The sequence below is a fragment of the Colletotrichum acutatum genome (genome assembly GCF_030867785.1).
Source record: "Colletotrichum acutatum strain CBS 112980 chromosome Unknown BDZ83scaffold_87, whole genome shotgun sequence".
NCBI lineage: Eukaryota > Fungi > Ascomycota > Sordariomycetes > Glomerellales > Glomerellaceae > Colletotrichum > Colletotrichum acutatum.
Window position 1 is genome coordinate 91,065 of NW_026849081.1, and position 25,428 is coordinate 116,492.

The window sequence follows — 25,428 nt, forward strand, 5'->3', positions numbered from 1 at the left end:
GGGCTTGCTTTCATGTTCTTAACACCTACGAGGTGTCGGGATGCTAAACCGGGCCCGGCAGAGACGAAGTCCGGGATATCATTCCATCGAAAGTACAAGATTGCATCATACTCAGAAGAGGGGAAACTTTGGCCTGTCATCTGGCAGGTTTGCTAGATGGACCAAGTCCAAGGTTCAGAAGATGAGACGAATGCAACGTTGTCTGCGCGATGAGCGATGGCAGATGCTAAATAAAGCCTCACAACATGACATAAAGGCAACTGAATACAGCCAAAGCTTGTTCTGTACCCAATTGGGACGTCACTGCTGGCTGAGTCGTCGGATGTCGCTGTGGTTGGATGATTATACGATTTGAGTTGCCGCTTGCGATGCGGAAATGCCGCCACAATGCCATCGTGCATGCGTGCCCGCCGTTGGCGCGTGCGGCTTCATCCGATGCAGGTGGCCTTCTTTTTCTCCTTCTCTGCCCGCTGCAGATCTGTTTTGGCTCAAAAGGGGAGAGCTTGTATCGCAAAGCCAACAATCGACCGGGCAGTTGGGCTTCTGAACACCCTTGATGGTAGCCAAGCCTTGTTAAGCATAGCCATAGCCGTCCATCAGCCAGTGCAACACACTTGGTCATGATCTTTAAGAGTGTTTCATCTACAGAGTTGATCCTAAGAGAGGAGACAAAAGCTCTTTGAGGATTTATCAGATCCCACCGGCATAATCTACTCCTCCACCCGAGAAGCTAGAGGGAGGTATTCCCATGGTAATGCAGTATTCGTACAACCCTGACGCTTTCGACATACAAACTGGGTACTCGATCTAGTGACATGAAATTCGATATTTTCTAAGCGCTAAATCATGGTGTCCTATTGTTTATGGATCCGACCTACTGAATCGCGTGCTCCTCGATGAAGAACAGAGAGAGAGTAGACTGATCGAAGTACGTGATACGACTGCGCACCAGCCCTCCCGCTAAATCAGGCCACCAACAAGCTCTACATTGGATGGAACAGCCATACAAGGCACATCACAGCCACAATGCCTGTTGAGTCTGTTACCAGCAGTATCTTGCCATTACCGTGTAGTGGGGGGCTTCGATTATCACGCCATCTCGCAGCCTCTTGACTGGTACATATCTACTGAAGACAGAGTGAACATCAAGCCTCAACGGCGTGGACATAAATGTAGGCATCAGGTAAGAAAAGAGCAGGATCATAATAATAGTAAAAAGGTTTGTTGTGCTAATGGCCTAGATATTCTTTGACCTCATAGTTCTTCTTCGCATAAAAGAACCACAGTGATATCGTAATAATGGCAATGCCCGCAAGGACAGCGGAAGCATAATTCATTTCATCTGCAACAGCAGGCAGGTAATAGGGAAAACAGTAAAAGATCAATGCAACCGCCGACCATGCAAGCATGACTATGTTCGCTGCAAAGCCAAGTTTGGGATACCAAAAGGGGCCGTGTTTGAAATTCGAGCGGCCTTGAGAAAGAGCCAGGCTAACCGGAATACTATAGCTGATGTATTGAAGTAGCAATCCCGTAGAGATGAGGGAGTTGAAAGCAAGGTCGGATGCGAGGTAAAGGCAGCCGAAGATGGCAGTCCCTGATGCGGAGAATATCAATGACCAGGTAGGCGTATGTAGCGGGGACGGTGCGATCTTGCTCAGGTGACGGTGCATGGGGAAACCGGCCTCGCGGCTGATGGTCCACGCGAGCCGAGACTGCCAGGTCTGAATAGACCAGACGGCGCCGATGGCTGTGATCATCACGGGCACCCACAGACCCACTGAAGCAGCTTTGCTGCCTGTGATGCGGTAGAATAACGCCAGGGCCGAGTTATCGTCAGCTCCGTCAATGACAGGGACATTGATGAGAACAGATGTGACAACAAGGAGTCCGGAGACGAGACCAACGACGATGGTCCACATCAGTGCTTTTGGGATATCCGTGCTGGGTCGGGGCATCTCCTCTGCTAGGTGAGTCGCAACGTCGAGGCACGAGAAGCTCCAGTTGGCGCCATTCATTCCTATGATGAAGGCGATGCCGTTTTGCCAGCCCGAGTTATTTACTGTGGTAGCGAAGAAGTCTTTTGCGGAGGCGTGCTCGTCCGACATGGCGAACAGAGTTATGAAAATGACGACGATGGTGGTGCAGCTGAACAGCAACATGACCTTGGAAATCTTTGGCAGCAGACTCTCGAAACTCGCGCCGAAGACGGTGACGATGTTGAGGAGTTGGAAACCCAGAAAACCCATCCACCGCTTATAAACAAAACTTGGGTCGAGAAGCGTGATGATGGAACAGATGCCGACAGGCACGGAGAGACACGCCGACGACCCCGTGGCGACGGCAGCAAGCCAGCTGATGACTGCCGTGATGTACGACAAGAACCGGCGAGAACTCGGCGGTGCCAGCCTGTGGACCCAGATATACTGCCCACCCGGGTGAGGCATAGCCGAGGCCAGCTCCGCGAGAGTTGTGGCAGTGGCGAGGCCGACAAAGGCCATGACGAGGAAACCCCAAAAGAAGAGCGGCGAGCCGCCCATGGGCAGAGTGCTGCCGAATACTAACAGCAGGCCGATGGCCGTGTTTGTGGTTTCGTAGCCGATACCGAGAGCGGACAGAGTCGTAAATGGCTTCATGGTTTGCACGGTGACGTCTCCGTGGACGATGGAGCCGTGCTCTGTGGCTTCGTTGTCCGCTTTTTCGGGCATGGCGGCGACGGTGTTTCGAGTTGTGGCTGCTGAGGCCTTGTCGAGTGAGGAGGATCGCTGATCCATTGTGGTATCGGTGGCTGAAGTGTTCGCCAAGGGCGAGGTCTCGTCCAAGATGACTGACTCTGTGGATATATGCGTAGGTAGTGAAGGATAGAGGGAGGGGCTTAAAGGGAGATTGCCTCCCTCAAGTCTTGGGGGTGGAGTATCGAGGGACCAAGTTAAGTAGACGCCCGTCTCTTGTGCATGCTTGTGCGGCCAGCTTGATGCAACTAGGTGGCAGCACGAGACTCGCGTTGACCGACCAGAGGCAGTTTGCTAAGCCGAGATACCATCTCGTCCGCAGAAGGCAGCTTGGAGATAACATGTCCCGAACTCGTTTCCTGGGGTTGCCGCGCTATCGGCTCGCATTTCGCACCCAGTTACCCGATCCGGCAAGCCAGAGCGGACCCATATCCGCTCCCGGTGCCCCGCATCCCGACCCCCTCATTCGCCGACACCGGCAGAGATCGCGGGTGAGCTGCAGCGGAACGATGAGAGTAGTAATGGACACGATCATATGTTTCCTCTGAATCGATACCGAGGTCAATGTAGATGAAGCTTGCGTTCTTAGAGCTCAGGATCCGTGTTCATCGTCAAATCACTCAAGAAGCTCTGGATTGGTGACCAATATCACCCCTCCAGTCTCTACCACGGTGCCATCAACTTACACCAAATCTCACCAGAATTTCAAGATGGGGGTGGAAGATGAGCTCTCTTCATACCTTAGTGAGTCACTAAAGACAAATCTCAAAGTCGTACTTTTCTGACCAACTGTTTCAAGATCCCGAAACAGCCAGGTTTCTCCTAAAGGTTTCCAAAGCCATCTCCCAAGACCCAGGCTTGCCCCGACCAAACCCAACAATATCATCATGGCAGGTTCCAGAGCACCATGTTGCATCAATCCAATCCTCTTCACTCCCCAAGCAAACCGACTTCGCGGTCATCGGGTCCGGCATCACCGGCTGCAGCGTCACGAAGACGCTCCTCGAACACCAGGCATCGCGCAACTCCCACGTCACGATCTTTGAAGCCCGGACACTCGTTAGCGGTGCCACGGGCCGTAATGGCGGGCATCTCGTCACTGCTTCGGGGCATACTTACGGCCCCATAGCTGCGCAGCATGGTGTTGAGGCAGCGAAGCAGATTACCCGCTTCTCGATCCTCAACGTTGAGCGAATCATGAAGATGGTCAGAGATATGGACCCGGAGATCCAGAAGCGGTGCCAGATTCGTGATGTTCTCAAAGTCATGGCTGTCGGGGATGAAGAGACCTGGGATGCTGCCAAGAGCTCGGTGTTGGGGTTCCAACAGGCGGTCCCAGAGCACAGCAAATATCACCGTATCATCGAGAGAGACGATGTTCCGGAAGTATGTGCTCATCATTCTGATAATGGTTCTCTGAGCTTAGTTGGCTAACCCTCTGATCATAGCGATGGAACATCAAAGATGCCAGCGGAGCTGTAGAGCACAATGCCGGCGCCATCTGGCCATACCGTCTTCTCATGGGAATCTACGAGGATCTTGTAAGCCAATACCAAAACCGCCTGGCAATTGAAGCAAACACGCCCGTGCTTCAGATCAAATTCTCGCCGTCCAGCAACCCAGAATACCCCTATCTCATCACAACTCCAAGAGGCACCATTCGCGCCAAAAAGGTCATACACTGTACCAACGGCCACGCATCACATCTCCTCCCACAACTAGCAGGCCGCATATACCCCTTCCGCGGCACAATGTCCGTCCAGAGACCCGGCCCGATCCTCAAGAACCTAGGAGCCTCGCGCTCGTGGAGTCTGTCTCACAAGCCGACCCTGGATGTCCGAAGCGGTCTCTACGTGACGGGCCTCTACTACCTGCAGCAGAACCCCTTAACCGGAGGAATCTGGATTGGAAACGAGACGGCGTACATGAAGGACATCTTGACGTCGGATGACACCTACGTCCCGAAAGAAGCGAGAGAAGCTCTGTCAACGGTGCTGCCGAAGTTCTTCCTTAAGGGGTGGGCACCTGAGGCGAAGACGTCCGAGGTGGAGGCAATTTGGTCTGGCATCCAAGGTCACACGGCTGATGGTCTCCCGATCGTAGGAAGGATCCCAGACTCGATCGCAGGAGAAGCCGGTGGCGGACAGTGGATCGCTGCCGGGTTTAATGGGTATGGGATGGACAAGTGCTGGCTGACGGGCGAGGCTTTGGTCAGGATGATGTTTGAGGAAGATGTCGGCGACTGGTTCCCGCAAGCGTACGTCGTCACGGAGGAGCGTTTGCGAGGGAAGTTGACGTCGGACGAGACATTGCTCAAGTTTGCAAAGCTCGCGAATCCTCAGGGGGTCAAACTGTCTAAACTCTGAGCTGATTCCGACTTGTCGATCTAGAGGATGAATAGAAAACCGTCATGGCCAGATAGAATAAAGTTCATAAAAGATACATATGGATCATACAGTATTTGCTCCCCAAGCTAGCCCATCATCGTCCCAAGATTCTTCTCACGCGCGATATCGAGCCAATACACATCCTCCTCACCGACATCCAGCGCCGCCCACGTATGATCAATCAACTCAGAAATGACCCGACTCTTGCGAAGCGGCAAAATGTGCGTATAAGCCGCCAGCCGCGATCGCACAAACTTACGCGCTCTCGCCACCTCGATAGACGCAGGACCGATATCCAGCACATCCGCCCCGCTGTCACCATATCCAGCATCCGGCTGCCGTAAATGCTGAGGCTCCCTCCTCAACTCGCTTGAAATAGCCACCATAATGAAAGGCTGCGCGCTACGCGTCCGCGATTCAAAGGGTATATCGCGCAAGATGCCGAGGATGTACATGGCAAGCTTCGTCAACCACGTCCTCCTCTCTCTCGCCGAGGGGACTTTGTTGCTGTCTACCCCGACTCCTGCGGCTGCAGACATAGGGACCGGACGCAGGAGCCGCTCCCTGTCCCACGGTGCATACCGCTCATTCAATAAATCTGGAAACACGCGGTACAGCTGTAGAAGACCGGTACACCGGTACGCCTCGTCAATGAGCTCCAGATGCCGCAGCGGTGTCTTCGGATCACCCGGATCTGTAACGCGAGACAGATCAGGCGGACGATGCGCAAGAAACGCGCGCTCGAGTTGTCTTGCGGAACGGAGGGCGGCGCGGAAGACATCTAGATCCGTCTCGGTGAGGAACTTGACGGCGGCCATATGTTTCCGGTACTGGAAGATGAGTATGCCCGTGTCGGTGAGCAGTCGGACAGTGGCGTGGGATATGCCCGAGTAAGGGTGCGGCTCGATGGACTTTGATGGGTCTGCTGGGCCGATAGAGGTGGTATGGTGGTAGTCGCCTAGTTGGGTGCTGTCTGTCAGGTAGGCGAGCAGCATGGCCCAGTAGTCCATGGTATCGCTGAAGAAAGACAAGCTCGCGTCTGCGTCGCTGCCGCGTGTCTCGGCGGAGACGTCTTTGAGCATGCTGCAGCTTGCTCTGAACATGTCTGTCGCGAGGTTCTGGGGGCTGAGCCAGCTTGAGGTGTGGCCGAGGAGCGTTGATGAGAGAAGCATGGCACGCTTGTGTGTTGTAGTCATTGAGGTTGACAAAGGTAATGCCGAGGGTCGATCGCGGATGAGTTTGAGGGCGTTGCCGTGTTCTCTCCGCGCGACGGGCAGGAGGTGCGGGAAGTCTTCTGAGAGGCAGGCGGCGGCCATGCTCTGGATGGTGTGGTACAAGGCGCCGGAGGACTGCCACATTGTCTCGACGATGTTGCGCATCACGTTTGTCTTGCTGTCCCAGGCGCAGTAGAGCGTGATGACCTCCCGGAAGAAGTATTCGGAGAGCGAGGTTGGCAGATGGGAGAGCTCTCGTGGGCTGCTCTCTAGGAGTTGTTTACATGGCCTGGTTTGAGTATTATCGAAGAAGGGCAGAGTACTATTCTCTTGAACATCGACCACGGGGCTTTCACTCGGGAACAAATGTTCCACCTCCCGGTCCTCAGCTTGAGATGACGACGTTGTCGGGCTGTGGCCATCAACAGTCCAAGCTGAGCTAACAAAGGGCGCATCCCAGAATGGCGTTGTGGGAATCGCATTCTGGCTGCTAAGAAGCAAAGCGCACGATGAAGCATCAAGGGAGGGCATCTCATGTGGCAGAGCAGGAAGATCCCACTGTAAAGGGTTGGCGAGCCACGGGTCCACGTGTTGCAATACGTTAGTGTCGGTATAGATCGGGGTTGGCGAACCGGCTTCGATGCGCCGAGGACTTGTTTGAGATGCCGACTCTTGGAGTTCCCGTTGTCTGGCTGGGCTTCCACCTGCAGCCTTCTGATCGACGCGGACTTGGTGCTTTCGCGACCAGCGCACGTTGAGGGCGTAGCCTGGGCACTGGATTCCTCTCTCCTCACACCGGGCGCATCCGGGTTTTCTCTCGTCGCATTTTGTCTGGCAGCAGCGTGTCAATTTGTGTGATGGAAGAGAACGGGAGAGATCCCACAGTGTCCATACCTTTTTCGACTTGCATCTGAGGCATCCGCCCCTTGATTTGGTATGCATTGCTCTGGAGGACTGCATGGAGTGGGGTGAAGCCAAGACCCTTGATAATCTGAGAGTCTTGGTAATGATACAGAGATGATTTCCAAGAGTTCGTTCTGGATCAATATGCGGTTTTCGCAGTGAAAGTTGCCTATTGACTGTTCAAGGTAGAGTGGGTGAGAAGCCAAAGTTGGAGGTTGGAGTAGATAAGTTATCATTGAGTAGACCAACCTAAACCTCTTATCTCATCCGAGTCTAATAAGGTCCTCCATAATGAACGAATGCTAGCGCATCCCGAGACCCCCGGTCCAGCGTTGTGACAATCCCCCGCAATTCTCAACTGCGTCTAACGCGAACCCGGTCATGCGGGGGAAGGGGTCTCTCCGGCAGACGGCAATTCAGACTCAAAGGTTGGATAGCATCGGAATTCAGCTCTTGGCAATTTAGCAACGCACTCTGTCTTTTGAGGTGTCGATAGAAAAAGAGGTGTTTTAATCAAGAATTTCACTCTTCCCAAAGTCTTCACAAAGTCTTGACCATGTTTTCACCGATCCAACTCATGGACAACTCACACCCATATTAAACTCACATACTACGAAATACAATTCCTCACACACTCACTTACCCACCGCCCCTACCATCCCCAGCCTTAGCCACAGGCTCTCTCACCATGGTAAACAACCGAATCGAATCCCCTTCATCATCACAAATCATCTCCTTCTCAAACACAAACCCCCACCGCCCATAAATCTTCACATTCGGCACGTCCTTACTCGACTCCAAATAACACTTCACACCCTCCTCATCAGCCCGGTCCGTAACGACCTTCATCATCTTTGCGCCCACACCCTTTCCCTGCGCAGATGGAAGCACAACCATGATGTTGAGAAAGTAGTATCCCCTAGGATCAGTCCAGATCTCACTCTGGGCTTTGGCTTGAGCCTCTTTCCAGATGTAGTACCGCTGTATTCTTCGTCAGAATGAGATCCAATGAGTTCAGAGTGAGATGTAGATGAGATGGAATGAGACGAGGCTGCATACCTTGACGTTCAACCCCCCGCGTCCATACCACAGGTTATAATTCACCTGTCCAAACCAGAGCCGCCATCCCTCAAACCAATCATTCCACGTCGGCGGCGCGTCGGCAGGCTGTGGAGGGAGCCACATTGCCACGCCGAGAACCTCGTCACTACCTTGCTCTTTCGCGACGTGGAATATGCCGTTGCGCATGCCCCATCTCATCCGGAGGGCCAGGGACTCGTAGTTTCGTTGCTGGTTGAACTATAGTATGGTGAGCATCCTGGGAAGCATAGCTTGGCGGAGTTGGGATGAGGTTATACCTTTGATTGATCGTATACCCAGACATTGTACGGGTCGCCGCTGAATGCTTGTCTGCGAGGTATAGATCATTAGCATCAAGGTTGGACTTGACGAGCGTATCGTTTTGATGTAGGTAGTGCTACTCACTGTACTGCCTTTACTGCCCCTGGAATGTCCGCCTCAGTGAGATCCGTAACTTCAATCGTCATCTTAGGCGAGGTTCAGTGAGCTACAGATGATGATGAATGCGTTTCAAGGTTCTAGAATGAGATGGATGTAGTGTGACACTTCAAATGGTATTCTCAGCCAGACTTCAAAAATAATGCGTTTCAATTGAGATTGAATTGACATAAAGACCAGATCAATTCTCTGGCTGGCGATAGCTAGTACAAAGCAACCCCCAATCTCCAGGTCGCGTGTGGTCTGCGGGGTACAGACAGTGTTAGTTCAGATTGATTATCAAGGGGAGATAAGATCGCATAGACTTTCCGCGAAAGGCAAGGCGGGAAACTCGGCGCAAGCTCAAGCAAGCCAAACCTCTCTCACCCCGCGTGCCGGCGCCAGCTCGGCTCCTCCACACATTGGAATTCGAGACCGAGACTGAGAGAGAGCGTAATCTTGCCAAGGACCCCCGACCTCCGATCACATTCCACACATATCTCACCTGACTATGGGAGACAAACCGACAACGGGACCCTGAGACTTCTCACTTCCCCGCCAAGCTATCCGTAGATCATCCGCCCAACGGGAACCTGTGCGACAATCCGAACATGTGTGAACCTACATATAACCTTCCCTTCCCTCCCACCGGAGTGACGTCGGATTAGTGGCGAGAGACAAACGCTTGGCCACTGCAGTCTTTTTTTCCCTTTTTTTTTTTTTTTTTTTTTTTTCATTTTTCCAATGTCCATGTTTCAATCTTCAGCCAGACACGGGACGCGTCAGTGAGGCAGGCGCAGCCGACGCTGTGGCCAGCTTCGTCCGACTCAAGTGAGCAACACCAAGTCAGTGAAAATCAGAATCAATCGATGTTGCTGTCGAGAAGACATAGGTTTGAAGATGTAAAATATGCCATTGGTATTCGCTTAATTATGATTATTTTAGTTATGCAATGCTCATTTGCCATGAGGAATTTGTCAAAAGCCCACCAGAAACCTGTGGTGGACGGGGAAAGTCGTTGAAGGTTCGCTCACTCTTTGGGGGAGCCTTCCGATGCTTTCCGGTGAAATGAAGAAAATCTCATCTCAACATCAACGTGTCGCCATGCTTCCTTCCATGCATCCTTTTCTTCAAAATAGGGGGTTTCGGTCTTTTGAAACGTGACCAAATGCAACCCCCAAACCGATAAATCCAACATTCTCTTTTGAGTCTACACCCCCTCACAGATCCTTCTTCTGATCCTGGGGAATGGGGTTCCCCTTTTCATCCACAAGGCCCTTGGCGCGCATGACTTTGAGGGCGTCGTGGAGGGGATCGAGTTCGGGCTGGGGCGCGCGGTGGGAGTCAAAGTAGTTGTCGGCCCAGGTGAAGTACTGGCCGTAGTTGACGGTGAAGTACATGTGGTGGAGGGTGTGGTGGGCGGGGCTGTTGATGTACTTTTCGAGCCAGTGACCCGAAATCATGTCGCCGTCGTGAATGAGAATGGTCCAGATTTGGACGAGGACGAAGAGACCCATGTAGAGGTATTTCTGGATAGGGCAGAAGAAGACAAAGACACTAAGGAATGTTAGTTTTATTGTGGCACGTAGTCACCAAGTTGAGGCTCAAGTGGCTCTCAATTGGTGATGGCGATTCTTGAGGGCTAACTGACTGGTAGGGCAGAGATTGAACGTAGCCGTCGAGGGGGTGAAAGGCGAGGGCAGCCCAAGGTGTAGGCACTAGATACAGTCAGTTGAGGCCATGGAAATAAGCGTCGGTCAATCGACCGGGAAAAGAAGTGGTGAAACGGGGTGACATACCAATCCACTTGTGGTGTGGCTTGTGGATGTACTTGTAGACGGCGGGGTGGTGCTCGAGGCGGTGAATCCAGTAAATGGCAATATCATTCCAAACCATGAAAATGGTAGCAGAAATAGCCATCCACCAGAGACCATACTCCTCAACGTGGGTGTACAGCAGACTCTTTCCGCGAACCTCGGCGAGGAAAAACGGCAAAGTCAAGATGTTGATAACGGGGACGGCCTTCATGGAGGAGATCATCTCTTGGCGGATCTGGTTCTTGAGGAAGCGCGGGTGGTACTCGAGGCGGCGGTCAAAGATGAGGTAGTAAGACAGCGGACTGAAGATCCAGTAGAGGGCGCAGGCGCCTAGCTGGGTGATTGCGAGGATGGAGATGGTTTGACGCAGGATACTATCGCGGGGCCAGGCGGAGCCATACGAGTTCGAGAGGTCTAGTGGTGATGATGAGGCAAAGGCGTCGCCGGTCGCGTTGTATGCGCCGGTGCTGGCAGTGGTGGGCGCAGGGACGAAGTAGGCGTAGGCCTTGTCCAGGACCAATGGGTCGAGGAGCTCCAGCGCGACGTCCATGTTGGGCCGGCTTTGTATGTGGCGTGGGTGTTCGTTATTTGTTGTCTCTGTTCGGCAACGGGTTGCGCAGGAGATTTAGAGAGACGGAGAGACGCAGGTGGTGGGATGCGAGGTTGATGGGATGGCAGCTATCGGTGCGAGAGGTGAGGGAGGGAGAGAAGTGAATGTGAGAGGAGGCGAGATGTAGATGAGAAGGAAAGGAATGACAAAAGAGTCACGTCGCCGATAAAGGTGTTCCGATGAAGTTGCGCTCGCTCGCAGCTCGGTCGATCGGTCTGGCGGTCCCTCTATTACTGTTGCTGGCAGCGCTGTTGTTGCTTCGGCGTCTGCTTTCTGCTCAGGGGCAAAGGAAATGGCAGAAACATTTTTGGGATCCGTTTATTTTCACCCACATTAGCACATTGGAGCAAATTAGTCAACCACCGCCCACCCCTCCCACCAAAGAGCTCCTTCCGTGGTGCGCGCTTGCGACCAGTAACATTGGGCGACAAGGGACGGGACGGGAAAGAGGGATGGCAAAAAAAGTGCGACCACCTCCTGCCTGCACTGCTGCAAAGGTACAAAATACAATAGAATCAGCACATCAGGCAAGAGGGAGGAAGGAAAAAAAAAAGAAGGGACCCGCCAGATGAAATGATGGCGCTAAGCTTCATCTGTTCATTTAAACGAGGTCGGGCTGATCATTTTGGCCACTCACAGCAGCGTCTGCCCTGCATCTTCCCCTCTGGCGGGGTCTTTTGAGAAGTACGTATAGTCTCGATTAGGTACGTACCCACTCCCGGCGCATTCTGGTGGTGGTGGTGTCACTTTGGCAATGGCTGCCGCACTGCACAGTGATGGACATTGGGTACACCCATCAAAGCAGCATGGCAGAATGCGCCAACGCCGTGCTTGTGCCATCTGATTTGCCAATCGCTTTCTCAAGTACACCGGACCTGATCCTTACCCTCCATTACCGCCTGTAAGCTCTCCTCAATTGAATGCGCTGATTTGGCGCATTCGAGCAGATTGTTGAGCTGCACACAACATCGAGCAACCGCAACACTTTGGGACTTTCGGGCTACTCGGTGTCCGTGCGGCGCCCCGAAGACGGAGTTACGAAGTATCATGGTGGGGATGGTCTCGCCGGATTCCCAATGGGATTTCAAGGAGAAATGGAAAGCGGGGCGGATCTCTCGGGAATTCGTGCTGCCAGTCGAACCATTCTGTCACCATTCTTCCATGGCCATTCTCCATCTTCGCCACGGGTGAGCACGGGAAGACATGTGGATGGCATATCCCAGCATTCGGGATGCGTTATCCTTTTCTGCCATCTGTATTTCCTACCATCACACTTTTGCCGTGTGGCATACATAATACTGATGAGTGATATATCTCTGGCGCTGTTGATCTTGAATCCCGAGCGTCTCTTTACCAGACTTTATGTCCGATGCCCGTGGTGTTGCTGGAACGCAGGAATGATAATGGCAATTGCTTTTCGGGCGACTCAGGCAAGGATCCAAAGCAAACGGCAGTTTCGATCATGCTACAATCTGCAACGACTCGCTGGTTTGAGAATGAAACGGACTCTGATCACAGCGGAAAAAAAACACCCGTTAGTAAGCTCTCAACAGCGACCCAATTGCTTACAGCTTCTTGATAGCTCGGTGATGATGGTTCTTAGCGCACTTTTCGTATTCGGATCGCCCAAGACTCGGGCGCTCCACACGATCGACATTTTAACTCTAGCGCCTCACAGAGTGTGGCAGCAGAACAGGCTGAACAGCTACCCAATCACGTTAGAGAATGGGACAAAGCTGTGGTAGAATATCTATCCCAAGCCTAGAACGTGGGATGGTAGTTTTCAGAGGCTCTGGCAGAAACTCTAATACCAACCTTCTATCAAAAGACCTGCCGGGGTTCAGGCCAACGGCAAGTTCATGTGGTAACCGGACTAATTGATGGTGCTATCATTGAGGTGCGGTATCATGGCGATAACGTAGCTTATGTAATAATCATCAACATGGGAGGAAGGAGCCGTCGCAGTACATACTTGCAACCCCCCGTCGCTGCTGCACTGTTGCCTAAGCCCTTATGGGAAGCTCATTCGAGATGAACAACTTCCCTTCTCCGCAAATCTCGTCCCAATTCACTTCTTCTCAGACCTCTCCCCCATCGACCTCCGTCTCCCTCTACCCGTCTCCAACGGCGGCGCGGAATCCGGCCTCGCAGCGCCAAGATCGGACGTGGAGACCGTCTTCGGACGCTCGTTCCCAAGCCAATTGCATAACACGACCCTCGTTACTCCCACTTGTTCCTTGCGTCGATAAGGGGATACCTAGACAAACGACGTCTCCCAGCAGAGCGGTTCGCCGCCGCCGCCCCCGGTTGGTTCGCACCCATCCATCCACGCATATCTAGTATCCGCAAGCCAGCCGAGCCACGCGATGCCAAATACAGGCAGGCCGAGTCCAAACTGCCACTTGTGCCGGAGCCGAAGGGTCAAGGTGAGAGAATGAGACAATCAGACACACAATTCCGTATGAGTACCTAAACGGGTCCCTCCCGCCCTCCCGCTCCCGCTCGCAAGTGCGTAGCGTCGTCGCGTGTTATACCTACTTTGTGCCTTTGGTTCACTGATGGATACATGTACCTACCTATCGTACCTACTTTGCCTTATACGTGTGAACAATCATCCCAAGTCTCCATCGCCATGCAGCTGACAACTGGGGGGTCCGGCCGTGCGCCGTGGCCGCGGCATGCAAAAAGTGCGATTTAGGCCGGCCTCAGTGTCAAAGATGCATCAAGTACGGGGTCCAGTGCCCCGGCTACCGCGACGATGACGGGATGCGCTTCCAGAATGCCGATCCCACCTCGTTCGAGCGACGGAAGAAGAAGAGGAACCACCAGCAGCACCCTCACCAGCACCAAGACCAGGACGATGAGGCGATGTCGACGACCAACTCAAGGACCGGGACCTTGCAGATCATAGAATTCACACCAGAATTATCGACAGCGGCATCGACCTCCACCTCGGCGTCCCCTACATCGAGCCGCCAGCCGAGCCGGCAGTCCACACCTGCCACGAGCATCACCACCGACACCACTACCTCGACGCAGCTCTCCGTAGCACTTCCCGTGCTCAAGACCCTCCGTCAACACTGGACCGCCGAGTCCATCCCGCTGGTTCTGGGATTCTACGAGAGCCTGGACTTTCTCCCAGGCTTGTTCCGGGGCGCCGGCCAAGACCACTGCCTCGTGCTTACCGGCCAGGTCTTTACCAGGGCCTACATGATTAACAAGTTCCGTCCCAGGGCCGACTACCGTGAGCTGTCCATCGTTCTCGGCCATGCCCTAGCCGCGGTACAGGAGGCTATCAGGAACCCGAAGACGTATACTTCTGATTCGACGATCGTTGCGGTTTGGTTGCTTGGGAATTATGAGGTAAGTGAAGAGGCTTGTAACATGCTATTCGCAAGACACCAAACCCGAACCTCGGCGTGCAGTGTGCTGGATTGTTGGCGTATTGCTTTTGGCGACCAGGGGACTAAATCGAAATTCTGACAGCTGATGATTGGCGGGTTGGAACGGAGATCATTCATTACCAACAAAGAAAGGGGTTCGTCGCCCGAAGTTCCCTGGCACATTCATGGCCAGGGCCTCCTCAGCCTCATGCGCGCAAGGGGGGACCGGCAGCTCTACACCCGGTCCGGCCGTCAAATTTTCTGGGTCATGCACAATATGATTGTAAGCAAGACACTCAAGACATGCTCGGTACTGGTTTACTAAACCCGTATGTTAGCAAGTCCAACTGACGATTGCAAACACACCCTGCCCCCCGGACTTTGAACGTTGGCTTGACATCATCGAAGCCACCCTCCAGCCTAGCGAAGGCCTCCTCCTTCACACCGCCCGCTACCTCTCCGCAGCATGCTCCCTTCTATCGAAACTGATTCCGTTAACACTTAGCGGCGATGCCTCCCGCGCCCGGGAAGCGTACCCGGCCCTCATTGCTGAGAGCGACCGGGCGGACCTCGCCATGGCGGAGTGGATGCACGCGGCGCCCGAGTTCCAGATCGAACCGGGGCCGATGTGGGGCTACTTCTGGAACTCGTGGCGGAGCGCAAGGATCAAGGTGCACCACATGATCATTCTTATTTCGAATCTCGTGGAGTATGGTGAGCCGACACTGGTCCCTGAAGATTACGATGCAGACTGTGGTGGGTGTCCGTTGTTGAACCCGGAAGTCCTTCACGCCCGGCGGGAATTCTGCATGGGCATCATCGCGACGGCCGGTCGGGACGTCGTGGAGGGGATACCGAGGTCTTTGGGCGGGAAAATGCCGGACCTAGACCCGGATCTGCCCTCGTCGTACTTCGATGGCGTGAGGTTGATCTGGCCGCTGAGCCACCTGTATATTCTGCCGACGGCGCCGCGGCACCTGCGAATCGTGGCAAGGGATGCGTTGTTGAGGATCGCCAAGGAGAAGGGGATCTTGACGGCGTTGAAGCCGAGGGCGGGCGGGATGCTGTTCCCGGAGGCGGCGTTGAGGGGGATCCCGGTGGATAATTTGGAGGATGTTATGGAGGGCGGCGGAAGAGTGCATCAGATTGCGACCAAAGCTGAGGCGCAGGACTGATGATATACTCTGGGAAGAGGGTCTCAGGAGAGTGAGCTCCTAGGCTTGGGGCGCGTATATTGACTTCTATGAGATGTCCGAACTGTAAAGTCGGGGTTTAGTAACTTCCGTCATCCGGGTACGGACCCGACATTTCGCTGTTTTGTCGTTGGGTTCTACGGACATGTCTATTTAGTTGCACCCGTCGTCGGCTTGTTCCCTCGGGGTATTCGCCCGTCGGTGCTAAACTCAATTCGCCGATGAACATGACATCAACACTTGAGTGCACAGCCTACCAGCCAAAGTGAAAAAGTGATGTTCGTGCGCCTAAGGTATTTCTTTCAGCTTCGCTCTGGGGGCTCTGGAGGCTGCCTACGCTCGCATAGCTTGCTGCTCCCCCTATGGTTGATCATTGACGATCGCACCTCTGCCTTTTACCCATTTTTCGCAGTCTGACTATCCGTAGGTAGCTACGAATTGTTTCCCATGGGCTATCGTGGGATCGCATGTAGAATTGACCGCCCTTCATGAGAACCGTCGCAGCGAAGGGAAGGTCTCCTCAGAAAAGACCATTGAAGATCGCGGGTCAAATTGAATCCGCTCAAAGGTACCAAGGACCCCTCACTATGTTCAAGGGATAGGACTGAGCACCAACGATGCTCAAACGCGCGCAGCCCACCGTGAATATGCATCATTGATCATGGATCCAACCTTTTACTACGACTCACTGGCTCAGGGAACGAGAAGCTTGTTTCGACGTGTTAGCGCCGAATTCGCGTTGCTGCGGCCTGCGCCGTTCACAGCGGGAGCTTGTCTACGGTGTAGAGTTACTGGTGTAAAAGTAAAGAGTTTTGATCAGTTGCGGTACTGCGTGCAGGGCCGTCAGCAGAGCGCGGCACTTCTGAGCCGAGTAAGCCTGCCCCATGCCGGAAGAGGAAAACCATTCGACCCCGTTTTTGTTGCTTTCTCTGGGTCCTATGAGCGCCTTTGAACTTTGACGTATTTGTGTGGTGGGTGAGTAGTCGCTGGTGAGATGCGGTGGTAGGATTCTGGCCGTGTGCCGATTATCCGAGTCGCGAGATAGGGCGCGCGACCTGGGAGTAAGGTATCCTGAGCCTATTCCCGAATAGTAGCGTTTCTCGAGGTTCTTGGGGGAAAGACTCGAGGCTTTGGTGGCTCAGCCACTGGACTGACACGCCCTGTGGATGTACATCAATCTCAATTACATGCTTAGGTACTACGAACCGAAAGGGCGAATACTAACAATAAGCCTCGATTCACAAAGGGAAAAGATCTCTCCCGTAGAGAGTAACCAGTGAGATGCGTCGTTAATCGATAAGAGGCCTACCCGCTCCCGCGGGCTTAGATTGCGTCTAGATAAGGTACGGCGCTACAACTCCCTTGTGCCCCTCACCAACCCCAACAAGCCCTGCCGTCCTACACGTCAACCACCCCGGGGCGCCGCTGATGCGCTTCGACAGCTTATTGGATACCGCAGCGACCGTTGGCTTTGGAGGATGGCGGAGTTTTGGTTAGCGGAGGATTTTCCAGCGAATGTAAGTAAGCGAATGCGATGGATGGGGACGCCGATGCAACGGACGCGCAGGCTGGCAGATGGGGCCCCAAAGGCTTGTTTCTGACTTACAGCTAGCTGCCTATTGAATATGGGGCCGAGGGGGATGTATGGGAGGACTCCCTCGCGTGTAAGGTGGTTTTGGAAATGATATAATTACCTGGCTTGGGAGCTCTAGACATCTGGAGTATTCGAACCATCATCAATCTACTTCACTCTAGAATACGACTAGCACAACATACCTAGTACTTTTGTCTTATTATGCTTGTGTGCGAAGCTCTCATCCAGGCCCGCGGCCTTCTTCGCGACAATGACAGCAGCGCGAATAGCACCAAGGATACCTGCCCACACATCTCCCTCGCCGAAGGTCAGCCTCTTCACTCTCACCTAGTCTGTCAATACCATGGCTTTTGTTGCTAACACCGGCTCAAGATGCATCTCAACCCCTCTTCGGCACCATGTCCTTTTACACATTCAACATGATCCTCTCCGGTAGCTTCGCCGCCGCATCGTGCCTCATCATCTTCACCCTCATGATCCTCCACGCGACGCATCTCAGCAAGAGCAACGAGCAAATCAAGTGGGTCAACCTCCTCGTGGTCATCCACAACCTCGCAACATCAGGCACAGTAGAGCTAATCCTTCGGCACAGAATCCTTAGAATCTCCCTCATCATCCCCTTCTGGTCCATCATCTCATTTCTATCAATCTGCTTCCCCACGGCAGAGGTCTACCTCCACCCCTGGCTCGAGTTCGTCCAGTCCATCTGCCTGGCCACCTTCTTCCTCCTCCTGTGCGAGTTCGTCTCCCCTAGCGAGCAGCACAGGGATGTCTTCTTCGCCGGCATGACTGTGAAGAATAAGAAGGCTGCCAATGGGGAGGAGAATGGTCTCCAGTGGTACAGGGTGAGTTGAACTACATCCCGTCAAGCATCGTAGGGGTACACATCTAACATGCCATCGCAGAAAATGTGGTTCGCCGTCTTCCAGTACCCGGTTGTCGCTCTCCTCGTCGCCATCTTGACTGCCATCACCCAAGCTGCTGGAGTCTACTGTGAATTCGAGAGCAAGGTGCATTTCGCCAGATTATGGGTAAGTCAAACCTAAAGTCCCTCCCACCAGATCATCGTCCCGAAAACCCCATCTAACAATTTCCCCAAAGCTGCAAATCATCGGCACCGCCTCCCTCACAATCGCCCTCATGACAGTCATCCGCTTCTTCATGCAACTCCGAACAAAGCTCTCCCACCACCAACCCCTCGCCAAATTCTTCGCCTTCAAGCTCGTCGTCACCCTCACTTTTCTCGAAAACATCATCTTCTGGATCCTAAAAGACACGGGCGTCCTCAACCCGACAGCAACGCTCACCGACGCTGACCTGCGCATCGGGATCCCTTCCATGCTCATCTGCATCGAGATGCTGCCGCTCGCTGCGTTCTTCCACTACGCATACTCGCACCGGCCGTACGTTATTGGTAGCGGGAACACGCGCCGGCCATTGGCGGGCGATTTGGAGGCGTATGAGCCGCAGACGTATTCTGGTGGGCCCGGGGGTGTGTGGGCGCTGGTGGAGATGTGGAATCCGATGGAGATTGTGGAGGCGATTGTGTTTGGGTTGAAGATGAAGACGGAAGAGAGGAAGCAGTCTAGGGCCAAGGGTCGTGGGTGGCAGTCGACTAAGTATCAGTCGGTTGAGGAGCCGTATGAGATGGGCAGGAGATGAGGGGGGTCATGGAGCGAGTTTGATCGGCGTTGATTTCAAGCATAGATTGATTATTTTGTAAAACATAGACTTTTCCTAGCCGCTGTACATACCATTTCTAGAAGCTTACTCACTTATTCTTTACTCATCCACAGTAATAAATGTCATGTGAACGTGTCGGTAAGTACAGTCTGCAACCGTATCATGGTCCAAACTGTCTGACTGAGAGAAAATGGCGTGGGTCGAGAACACCAGAAACCTTCACGTCAAAGTCGATCGATGTTTTGGAATGAACGGCTAACACTATTCATTGATGTACAGTAGCTCAATTACTATGTAGGCAAGTATATATACTTTGAAAACTACGTCTAAAGCGCGTTGACCTTGGCAGCATGCTCATAGACAAGCGGCTGAGCCTCGGCATCATCCAAGTAGATAGTGAACCCATCGTTATGGTTCCGGCCGTACGAGTAGTTGGAGAAGCCGTACTGCCAGTACATATCCGGCATCTCCTCCTCCAGCGAAATCGCCTGCCACTTGCCCAACACCTCCGTCCTCGGCGTATCATCCACCTTACCAAGGTACTCGAGTCTCTTATCGGCGGTCAACCACCCATACTCCTCATGCACAACCGGCTTCCCGACCTTCTTCCCAGACGCCGCATGATCCCGGATCCACTGCTCCGTCCACTCGACCGTCTTGCTCCACCAGTCAGGGTACGAGTGGAACGTGCCAAAGTCGATGTTCGGCAGCGCGAGCTCGTGGTCGAAATCGCTTCCGTCGGCGCCGTTGTACGCCCAGTCGTCGGATTCGATGTTGAAGCCGCCCTCGCCGCCCCAGGTTACGAGGTGCTTGTTGTCGAGGGACTTGACGTAGGCGCTCATCTCGGTGATCCAGGCGCCGAGGCGCTCGGGCGTGCAGTCGTCGCTCCGGGGCAGGTTGCGGGTGCCGTCTGCGCCGCAGCGGGGTTCGTTGGCGAGTTCCCAGGCCATGATGGCTGGTGAGTCCTTGTAGCGGGTGACCATTTCTTTGACATAGCGCTTGAAGGCGTCTTTGATCGCGGGGACGTGGTAGAACTGGGTTCATATTCTGATTAGCATAAAGTATGGGTGAAATTTGTTTGTGGACGAAATCCGAGGGTCACTCACGTCGTCGTGGTACTTTCCGCCCAAGTTGACCGTGTAGACGTCCATGCCGCCGTAGTCGGCCCAGTTGTTGGTGAGCGCGACAATCAGCTTGATGCCGACCTTATCCGCGGCGTTGACGACCTTGTCAAAGGCCTCGATGTTGATGACGGAAGTGCCATTCTCCCATCTCTGGAAGACGATATCCGTGTCACCGGCGCCCTCGCCGCCGTACTGGGGCAGACCACCGGCATTGTACGTGACGTTCTTGTCGTTGAAGCCCCAGGTGCGGAAGACCTTCAGCCCGGCGTCCTTGGCTGCTGTCAAGCCGGCCTCGACATCGGCTTGGTTCTAGAAACAACAGTCAGTCTCGATCACATCTAACCAAAACCAGTCAATTGCCATGGACTTTCGACGCATCACGTACGTTGTCAAAGGGGAAGTAGTAGGCATTGCTGCCCGCAAAGTTGAAGTCCTCGCCATCAAGCTGGAACTTTGTGCCCTTGACCGTGACGAAGCCCTTCCTGATGCAAGCCGCGGACGCGGCTCCGCTGGCCAGGAGGCCAATTGAGAGCAGACCGGAAAGTTGAGGTAGCATTGTTGGATCAATTGACGGGAATGCCTGCAACCAATTCCAGGAGACTCTTCCTCTCGCGGAGACGTACGTTGCGGCTGCGTGCCATATATATTGACCCTCACCCTCGGAAAAGTTTACATCATTGCAGGAAACGCGATCCGAACCATACCATCTGATCCGGGGCGTTTCCCGATTCGAACGACGGAGGCCGTTGGGCCGCGTGCCACGGGTGCGTCGACCGGGGCTCGCGGGGGGAAAGTTGGAGATGCCAAGGTGAGGGACGGGGACGCTATGCTGCTTTAAACGCGGAGGATGTTTGTCCGAAAGTTGGGGTCGGGGCAAATCGTTAAATAAGACCAGGTACAGGTGGTGATAGATCGAGGAGGGAATTGGCAAACCATACTTCGTAGACCGCTGGGATGCGATCGTCCCTGGTTGAAATTCCAACTTGAGATGTCAAAGTGGGTTGCGTCCATGGTGTCATTCCCGCGACTGTTCACTGACTCTGAGACTCTCGGGTCATGGTGAGTCGCGGATAGGCCTTGACTTATCTATCCGTAGACATATTCATCCCTTGGAAAGCGTCGCAAAGGTCAACAAAAACTCTCGAGTGAACACCTCAGAGTTTGACAGCCCTTCGAGCCAACGGTCAAGTGCAGCAATCTTTCAACTGCATGTTCATGCCCATGCCAAGAGCGACCTAGCGTCAGGGCCATCTATCCGACGGGATGAACGTGTTGCTCGTCCGAACAATTGACATGGGGAATTGGCAAAGCCGATCTCAGTTGCACCTCCCCAACCCACAATCATGCTATGTCCCCGCGGCGGCTATCCGGCTAGTCTTCCTGAGCAATTCCAGCTAGATTCGAGAACCACTCAGACGGGACTACTCCTGATTGCTGCGCCGCCTGCATCTCTTTACATCTTCTTGCCTACACCAACATGAGGTAAGTAAGGTAAGCGCTTCTTTCAACACTCTCGCTGGGGCGAGAGAAAGAAGATGGATGTGCCTTGGCCGTCAAAATACGTTGGGCCACACTTCATCTCATGCTGGTGCAGCTTCCGCTTCCAAAAAAGTGCGGGGTTATTTACTTTCGATGCGGGGTAGCTCTGAGTTTGGTCGTGGTCTTTGACATTGTTGACAACTTTCGCGATGAAGGAAGAATTGGCAACTATGCGAACAATATAGAACAAATCACTACTGTGAAGCCTTGGAAGTTCCCATTGGCAAAACAAAACTACAATCACGAGCAAATGATGGGCTGGAAGTTCACGGTAGACACAGTACGCACAGGACGCCTGTGCAGCGTCCGTCAGATTGTTCGCTATCAATGGCAAAAGTCAAAAATGAATGTCGCAACAAGGGCTGCAAATTGCCTCGTGGCGGAATCGAACCGCCGATCTTCTCATATCACTATTACTAGTGAGACGCTATACCACTTAGCCAACAAGGCTTGCCTCTACCCGACCGGAATGCAAAATATGTTGGGCGACGATGAGTGGGACGATAGGTGGAAGTCGAGTGGGTTTAGAGAACTGGGGCCTGACAACTTGGCCCGGGATAACCCAATATGGATGGACACGCAGGCCGTGCGCAGAAGCGCTTGAACTGCAGGGTGGGCCGAGACTCTCTAGTAGCTTGATCGGTTCATCGCTAGCACTGGTCGATATCAGCAAGACGCGTGATTCTGAGAACGTTGATCTTTTCATATACTCAAATCCAAAATTCGAGTCTAACTTACCTCGCAGGTTAAAGAGAACCTTCCTCTCAACTTCACCAAGCACATCGTGTTCTAGACTGGGTATGATCGGAACAGCATGACTTTCCTGATCGGATCAGGAATGACTGACGTTTATGTCTAACTCAAGTGGCTGAGCCGGAGGAACTATGGGCTGTTGTGAGACGGAGGCTTTGAGACTATGCGAATTACTGTTGAAACCCGTCAGTCCGAGATTGTAAGCAGGGAGTTCAGAGCTGGAACAAAAGCATGAATGTTGTGAGCTTTTCATTGACTGGATCTTTGACTTCTCTCAGACTAAGAGCAAGGGGAGTACTGTTGAAAATACCGCAAGGGCAACTAGGAATGAGCCGGAGAAGTTAGTGACTGTTGTGTGTCTTCACACAGCCTTACCACTGATCCTGAAAGCTAGTCTAGACACCTGATGCTCTGCTCTACTGGCATCGCTTTATTTCGACAATTCAAGGCAACGGTCATCAGATAGCCCCGTCAAAGTCAGCCGTGGTGTGATGGATCAGGGACAAGGTATGAGGCCTGGGTATGCTGTTGACGTATGCGTAGCTCATGCGCTGCATCATGGCCACCGCTTAGACTGCCACCTGTCACTTTGTTGGGCTTCTCCTATCATGTTGACCAAGTTTGCTCTTAGCATCTGTTCTGTCGAGTTGCCAATCTTAAGCAGGGATTACAAACAGTGGTTGTTTGCGTTACCCAGCAGCCAAAGGTTGCACAAACTCGAATCTGACGGAATTTTTGTCACTCGCAAAATTATGACCATCACAACTTGAGACTTGAGCTTTCCTTAGACGTATCGAGATGGATGCTTTGACCTTGGAATCCAGCCTATTTAAACAAAACGGAACCAAAGCCACAATTCCCGCATTTGGCGTGCCAACGACGGGGCTCGTCCTCCGTGATCCATCCCACTGCCGAAATCCACCAATTACCGAGACTAGTAGACTGCCGCTGACAGCCTTTCTATCAAAATCTGGGGAAGCCTGGAGTATGGCACGTAGCATGCGTCAAGGATCGGTTGATTGCGGTGTGTCTTCCACGTCCACGGGGTCCTACCTTCATTTACAACACGCTCGCTCACTCGTCAAGTCGCCCCGTCAAGGGTAGTGAGGGATCCTAGCCAAGAGTCACAGCCATGAAATTCCTACGTTGAATCAGACGATTCATTTACTTTCATTACAAATGACCGGGAAAAAAGTCGGTTGAGATGTCGAGTATATAGTAGCGAACCCAGGTTGAGCATGTTGGAACTCTTTCCTGCGCACACCATCCTCCTTGACATCAATCAACTCTTCCTGTGTACCAAGCTTTGATCGTCATGAAGTCCGCTATTCTATCCTTGTTGGCGATCGCGGCCAACCAGGTCTCAGCACACGCAACCTTTCAGGCTCTGTGGGTTGATGGAGTTGACGTAGGCCCAAGCCTTTGACATGAGAAATCGCAGGCTTGCGCTGACTGATGGTAGTTTGGGGGACAATGTGCTCGACTCCCGCTTTCCAACTCACCCGTTCAAGACGTCACTTCCAACGATGTTCGATGCAATGCCAACGGCGGTCCCGTTGCTCGCAAGTGTGTGGTCAAAGCCGGATCCTCAGTTGTGGTCGAGATGCACCAGGTACGTCAAACCATACTGTGTATTCACTGTTCCATGTCAGATCTAACTTCCTCGTCTACAGCAACCAAACGACCGAACATGCACCCAAGAAGCCATCGGAGGCGCACACTACGGGCCCGTACTCGCCTACATGACCAAGGTCTCCGACGCTACGACTGCCGACGGCTCGACCGGCTGGTTCAAGATCTACCAAGACGGATGGTCCGCCGCAGCCGGCAGTGCAAACGGCGATGGCGACAACTGGGGCTCCAAGGACATGAACACCTGCTGTGGTAAAGTTCAGGTCAAGATTCCGTCAGACATCCCCGCCGGAGACTACCTCCTTCGCGCCGAGTCCATCGCTCTGCACGCGGCCGGCTCGAGCGGTGGCGCCCAGCTGTACATGACTTGCTTCCAACTTACCGTAACGGGCGGCGGAAGCGCTTCTCCCGGCACCGTCTCGTTCCCCGGCGCCTACAAGGCTTCAGATGCTGGAATACTTGTCGATATCCACAGGGCCCTGACCACCTATGTCGTGCCGGGCCTGACTGTGTACGCCGGAGGCTCGACTAAGAGTGCCGGTGCCGCTTGCGTGGGCTGTGAGTCGACGTGCACCGCTGGCTCTGGGCCTACTGGAACCGCATCGAGCGTGCCACTTCCGACGGCCTCTGGTGGGCTGCCTGGCTGTACTGTTGCCAAGTATGCTCAATGTGGCGGCGAAGGGTACACCGGCTGCACCACTTGCGTTGTAAGTTGACATTTGTCTCAGATTGAAGGACACTACTTGATGCTAACGATGTGTAAAGTCGGGCTCGACATGCCAAGCTGTTTCGGCTCCCTACTACTATCAATGTGGTTAACTCTGTAAAAGCTCAAGCTTATGTCAAGGTGCGGACCATATCTGCGAACATCGAGTAACATGTCCTGAGCACGAATTCATGAAGTCCGAGAGACCTTACTATTCTTCAGGCTGGTGAGTTATTCGATAGGTGGTTGCTTTGTTCTATGTCACATGTAAGGTTTACAGAGGCTGGTCTACCACCCAAAGTCTAGCATCACACCATCACTACTTCTCGTGCAGTGCTCCTATCAAGGATTCATACACTAAGCCTGTTACCTTTGGTCTTAGATAGCTTTATATTGGTGATGTATCGTTTCTTCGACCGGAAGCATGTGATAGTGTCTTGAAGTACGGCCTCCACCGTGTGTCTCCATGAAGACCTTTGCGACCTATTGAAAAACGACAATCGCATTCAACATTGACGTAGTAATGTTCTAAAATCACAAAAAGTACATACTTGACAGTCTAGACAGGGTACGAGGCTGGTGTGCAAGAAAAATTGAACAGTAAGATCAGGTTTGCTCAATAACAACTTGATGTAATCAAAACCACAGTCTTCCTTACTTC

The 25,428-nt window shown here is 53.2% G+C and overlaps 11 protein-coding genes and 1 non-coding gene across 12 annotated transcripts; 6 read left to right on the plus strand and 6 right to left on the minus strand.

The window, feature by feature from the left end:
* Nucleotides 1–917: 917 nt before the first annotated feature.
* BDZ83DRAFT_630524 (amino acid/polyamine transporter I) lies at nucleotides 918–2,177 on the minus strand. The gene has a single exon (XM_060508839.1). The coding sequence runs from the start codon at nucleotides 2,160–2,162 to the stop codon at nucleotides 1,230–1,232; it is 933 nt and encodes a 310-aa protein (XP_060361998.1). The 5' UTR covers nucleotides 2,163–2,177; the 3' UTR covers nucleotides 918–1,229.
* Nucleotides 2,178–3,096: 919 nt separating this feature from the next.
* BDZ83DRAFT_677008 (FAD dependent oxidoreductase-domain-containing protein) lies at nucleotides 3,097–5,200 on the plus strand. Its single transcript, XM_060511164.1, has 3 exons — nucleotides 3,097–3,476; nucleotides 3,532–4,118; nucleotides 4,181–5,200. The coding sequence occupies exons 1-3, from the start codon at nucleotides 3,443–3,445 to the stop codon at nucleotides 5,096–5,098; spliced, it is 1,539 nt and encodes a 512-aa protein (XP_060361999.1). The 5' UTR covers nucleotides 3,097–3,442; the 3' UTR covers nucleotides 5,099–5,200.
* A 5-nt stretch (nucleotides 5,201–5,205) lies between these two features.
* On the minus strand, nucleotides 5,206–7,266 carry BDZ83DRAFT_677011 (fungal-specific transcription factor domain-containing protein; the record flags this gene model as incomplete). The annotated part of the gene is made up of 2 exons (XM_060511165.1): nucleotides 7,228–7,266; nucleotides 5,206–7,164 (listed from the first exon to the last, which is right to left on the minus strand). The coding sequence occupies exon 2, from the start codon at nucleotides 6,862–6,864 to the stop codon at nucleotides 5,206–5,208; it is 1,659 nt and encodes a 552-aa protein (XP_060362000.1). The 5' UTR covers nucleotides 6,865–7,164; nucleotides 7,228–7,266.
* A 462-nt stretch (nucleotides 7,267–7,728) lies between these two features.
* Nucleotides 7,729–8,937, minus strand: BDZ83DRAFT_677014 (acetyltransferase). The gene is made up of 4 exons (XM_060511166.1): nucleotides 8,722–8,937; nucleotides 8,595–8,646; nucleotides 8,296–8,535; nucleotides 7,729–8,217 (listed from the first exon to the last, which is right to left on the minus strand). Exons 1-4 carry the CDS (start codon nucleotides 8,781–8,783, stop codon nucleotides 7,876–7,878), a joined length of 696 nt encoding a protein of 231 aa, XP_060362001.1. The 5' UTR covers nucleotides 8,784–8,937; the 3' UTR covers nucleotides 7,729–7,875.
* Nucleotides 8,938–9,953: 1,016 nt separating this feature from the next.
* On the minus strand, nucleotides 9,954–11,100 carry BDZ83DRAFT_654344 (uncharacterized protein; the record flags this gene model as incomplete). Its single annotated transcript, XM_060510710.1, has 3 exons — nucleotides 9,954–10,290; nucleotides 10,385–10,451; nucleotides 10,533–11,100. 3 exons carry the CDS (start codon nucleotides 11,098–11,100, stop codon nucleotides 9,954–9,956), a joined length of 972 nt encoding a protein of 323 aa, XP_060362002.1.
* Nucleotides 11,101–11,822: 722 nt separating this feature from the next.
* On the plus strand, nucleotides 11,823–13,216 carry BDZ83DRAFT_440959 (uncharacterized protein). Its single transcript, XM_060503105.1, has 2 exons — nucleotides 11,823–11,864; nucleotides 12,108–13,216. The coding sequence occupies exon 2, from the start codon at nucleotides 12,237–12,239 to the stop codon at nucleotides 12,903–12,905; it is 669 nt and encodes a 222-aa protein (XP_060362003.1). The 5' UTR covers nucleotides 11,823–11,864; nucleotides 12,108–12,236; the 3' UTR covers nucleotides 12,906–13,216.
* A 310-nt stretch (nucleotides 13,217–13,526) lies between these two features.
* BDZ83DRAFT_584159 (uncharacterized protein) lies at nucleotides 13,527–15,718 on the plus strand (the record flags this gene model as incomplete). The annotated part of the gene is made up of 5 exons (XM_060505734.1): nucleotides 13,527–13,586; nucleotides 13,870–14,030; nucleotides 14,133–14,499; nucleotides 14,647–14,859; nucleotides 14,882–15,718. The coding sequence occupies 5 exons, from the start codon at nucleotides 13,527–13,529 to the stop codon at nucleotides 15,716–15,718; spliced, it is 1,638 nt and encodes a 545-aa protein (XP_060362004.1).
* A 1,751-nt stretch (nucleotides 15,719–17,469) lies between these two features.
* On the plus strand, nucleotides 17,470–19,123 carry BDZ83DRAFT_630540 (organic solute transporter Ostalpha-domain-containing protein). The gene is made up of 5 exons (XM_060508840.1): nucleotides 17,470–17,637; nucleotides 17,703–17,850; nucleotides 17,923–18,175; nucleotides 18,236–18,361; nucleotides 18,432–19,123. Exons 1-5 carry the CDS (start codon nucleotides 17,532–17,534, stop codon nucleotides 18,990–18,992), a joined length of 1,194 nt encoding a protein of 397 aa, XP_060362005.1. The 5' UTR covers nucleotides 17,470–17,531; the 3' UTR covers nucleotides 18,993–19,123.
* A 109-nt stretch (nucleotides 19,124–19,232) lies between these two features.
* Nucleotides 19,233–20,783, minus strand: BDZ83DRAFT_630545 (mannan endo-1,4-beta-mannosidase C). Its single transcript, XM_060508841.1, has 3 exons — nucleotides 20,523–20,783; nucleotides 20,120–20,446; nucleotides 19,233–20,047 (listed from the first exon to the last, which is right to left on the minus strand). The coding sequence occupies exons 1-3, from the start codon at nucleotides 20,691–20,693 to the stop codon at nucleotides 19,340–19,342; spliced, it is 1,206 nt and encodes a 401-aa protein (XP_060362006.1). The 5' UTR covers nucleotides 20,694–20,783; the 3' UTR covers nucleotides 19,233–19,339.
* A 936-nt stretch (nucleotides 20,784–21,719) lies between these two features.
* BDZ83DRAFT_654348 (uncharacterized protein) lies at nucleotides 21,720–22,280 on the plus strand (the record flags this gene model as incomplete). The annotated part of the gene is made up of 1 exon (XM_060510711.1): nucleotides 21,720–22,280. The coding sequence occupies one exon, from the start codon at nucleotides 21,720–21,722 to the stop codon at nucleotides 22,278–22,280; it is 561 nt and encodes a 186-aa protein (XP_060362007.1).
* On the minus strand, nucleotides 22,047–22,126 carry BDZ83DRAFT_t212. Its single transcript has one exon. It is a non-coding gene; the product is annotated as a tRNA-Thr (tRNA).
* Nucleotides 22,281–23,744: 1,464 nt separating the features above from the next.
* On the plus strand, nucleotides 23,745–24,880 carry BDZ83DRAFT_721758 (glycosyl hydrolase family 61-domain-containing protein; the record flags this gene model as incomplete). The annotated part of the gene is made up of 4 exons (XM_060512409.1): nucleotides 23,745–23,837; nucleotides 23,892–24,041; nucleotides 24,103–24,768; nucleotides 24,827–24,880. The coding sequence occupies 4 exons, from the start codon at nucleotides 23,745–23,747 to the stop codon at nucleotides 24,878–24,880; spliced, it is 963 nt and encodes a 320-aa protein (XP_060362008.1).
* Nucleotides 24,881–25,428: the final 548 nt, after the last annotated feature.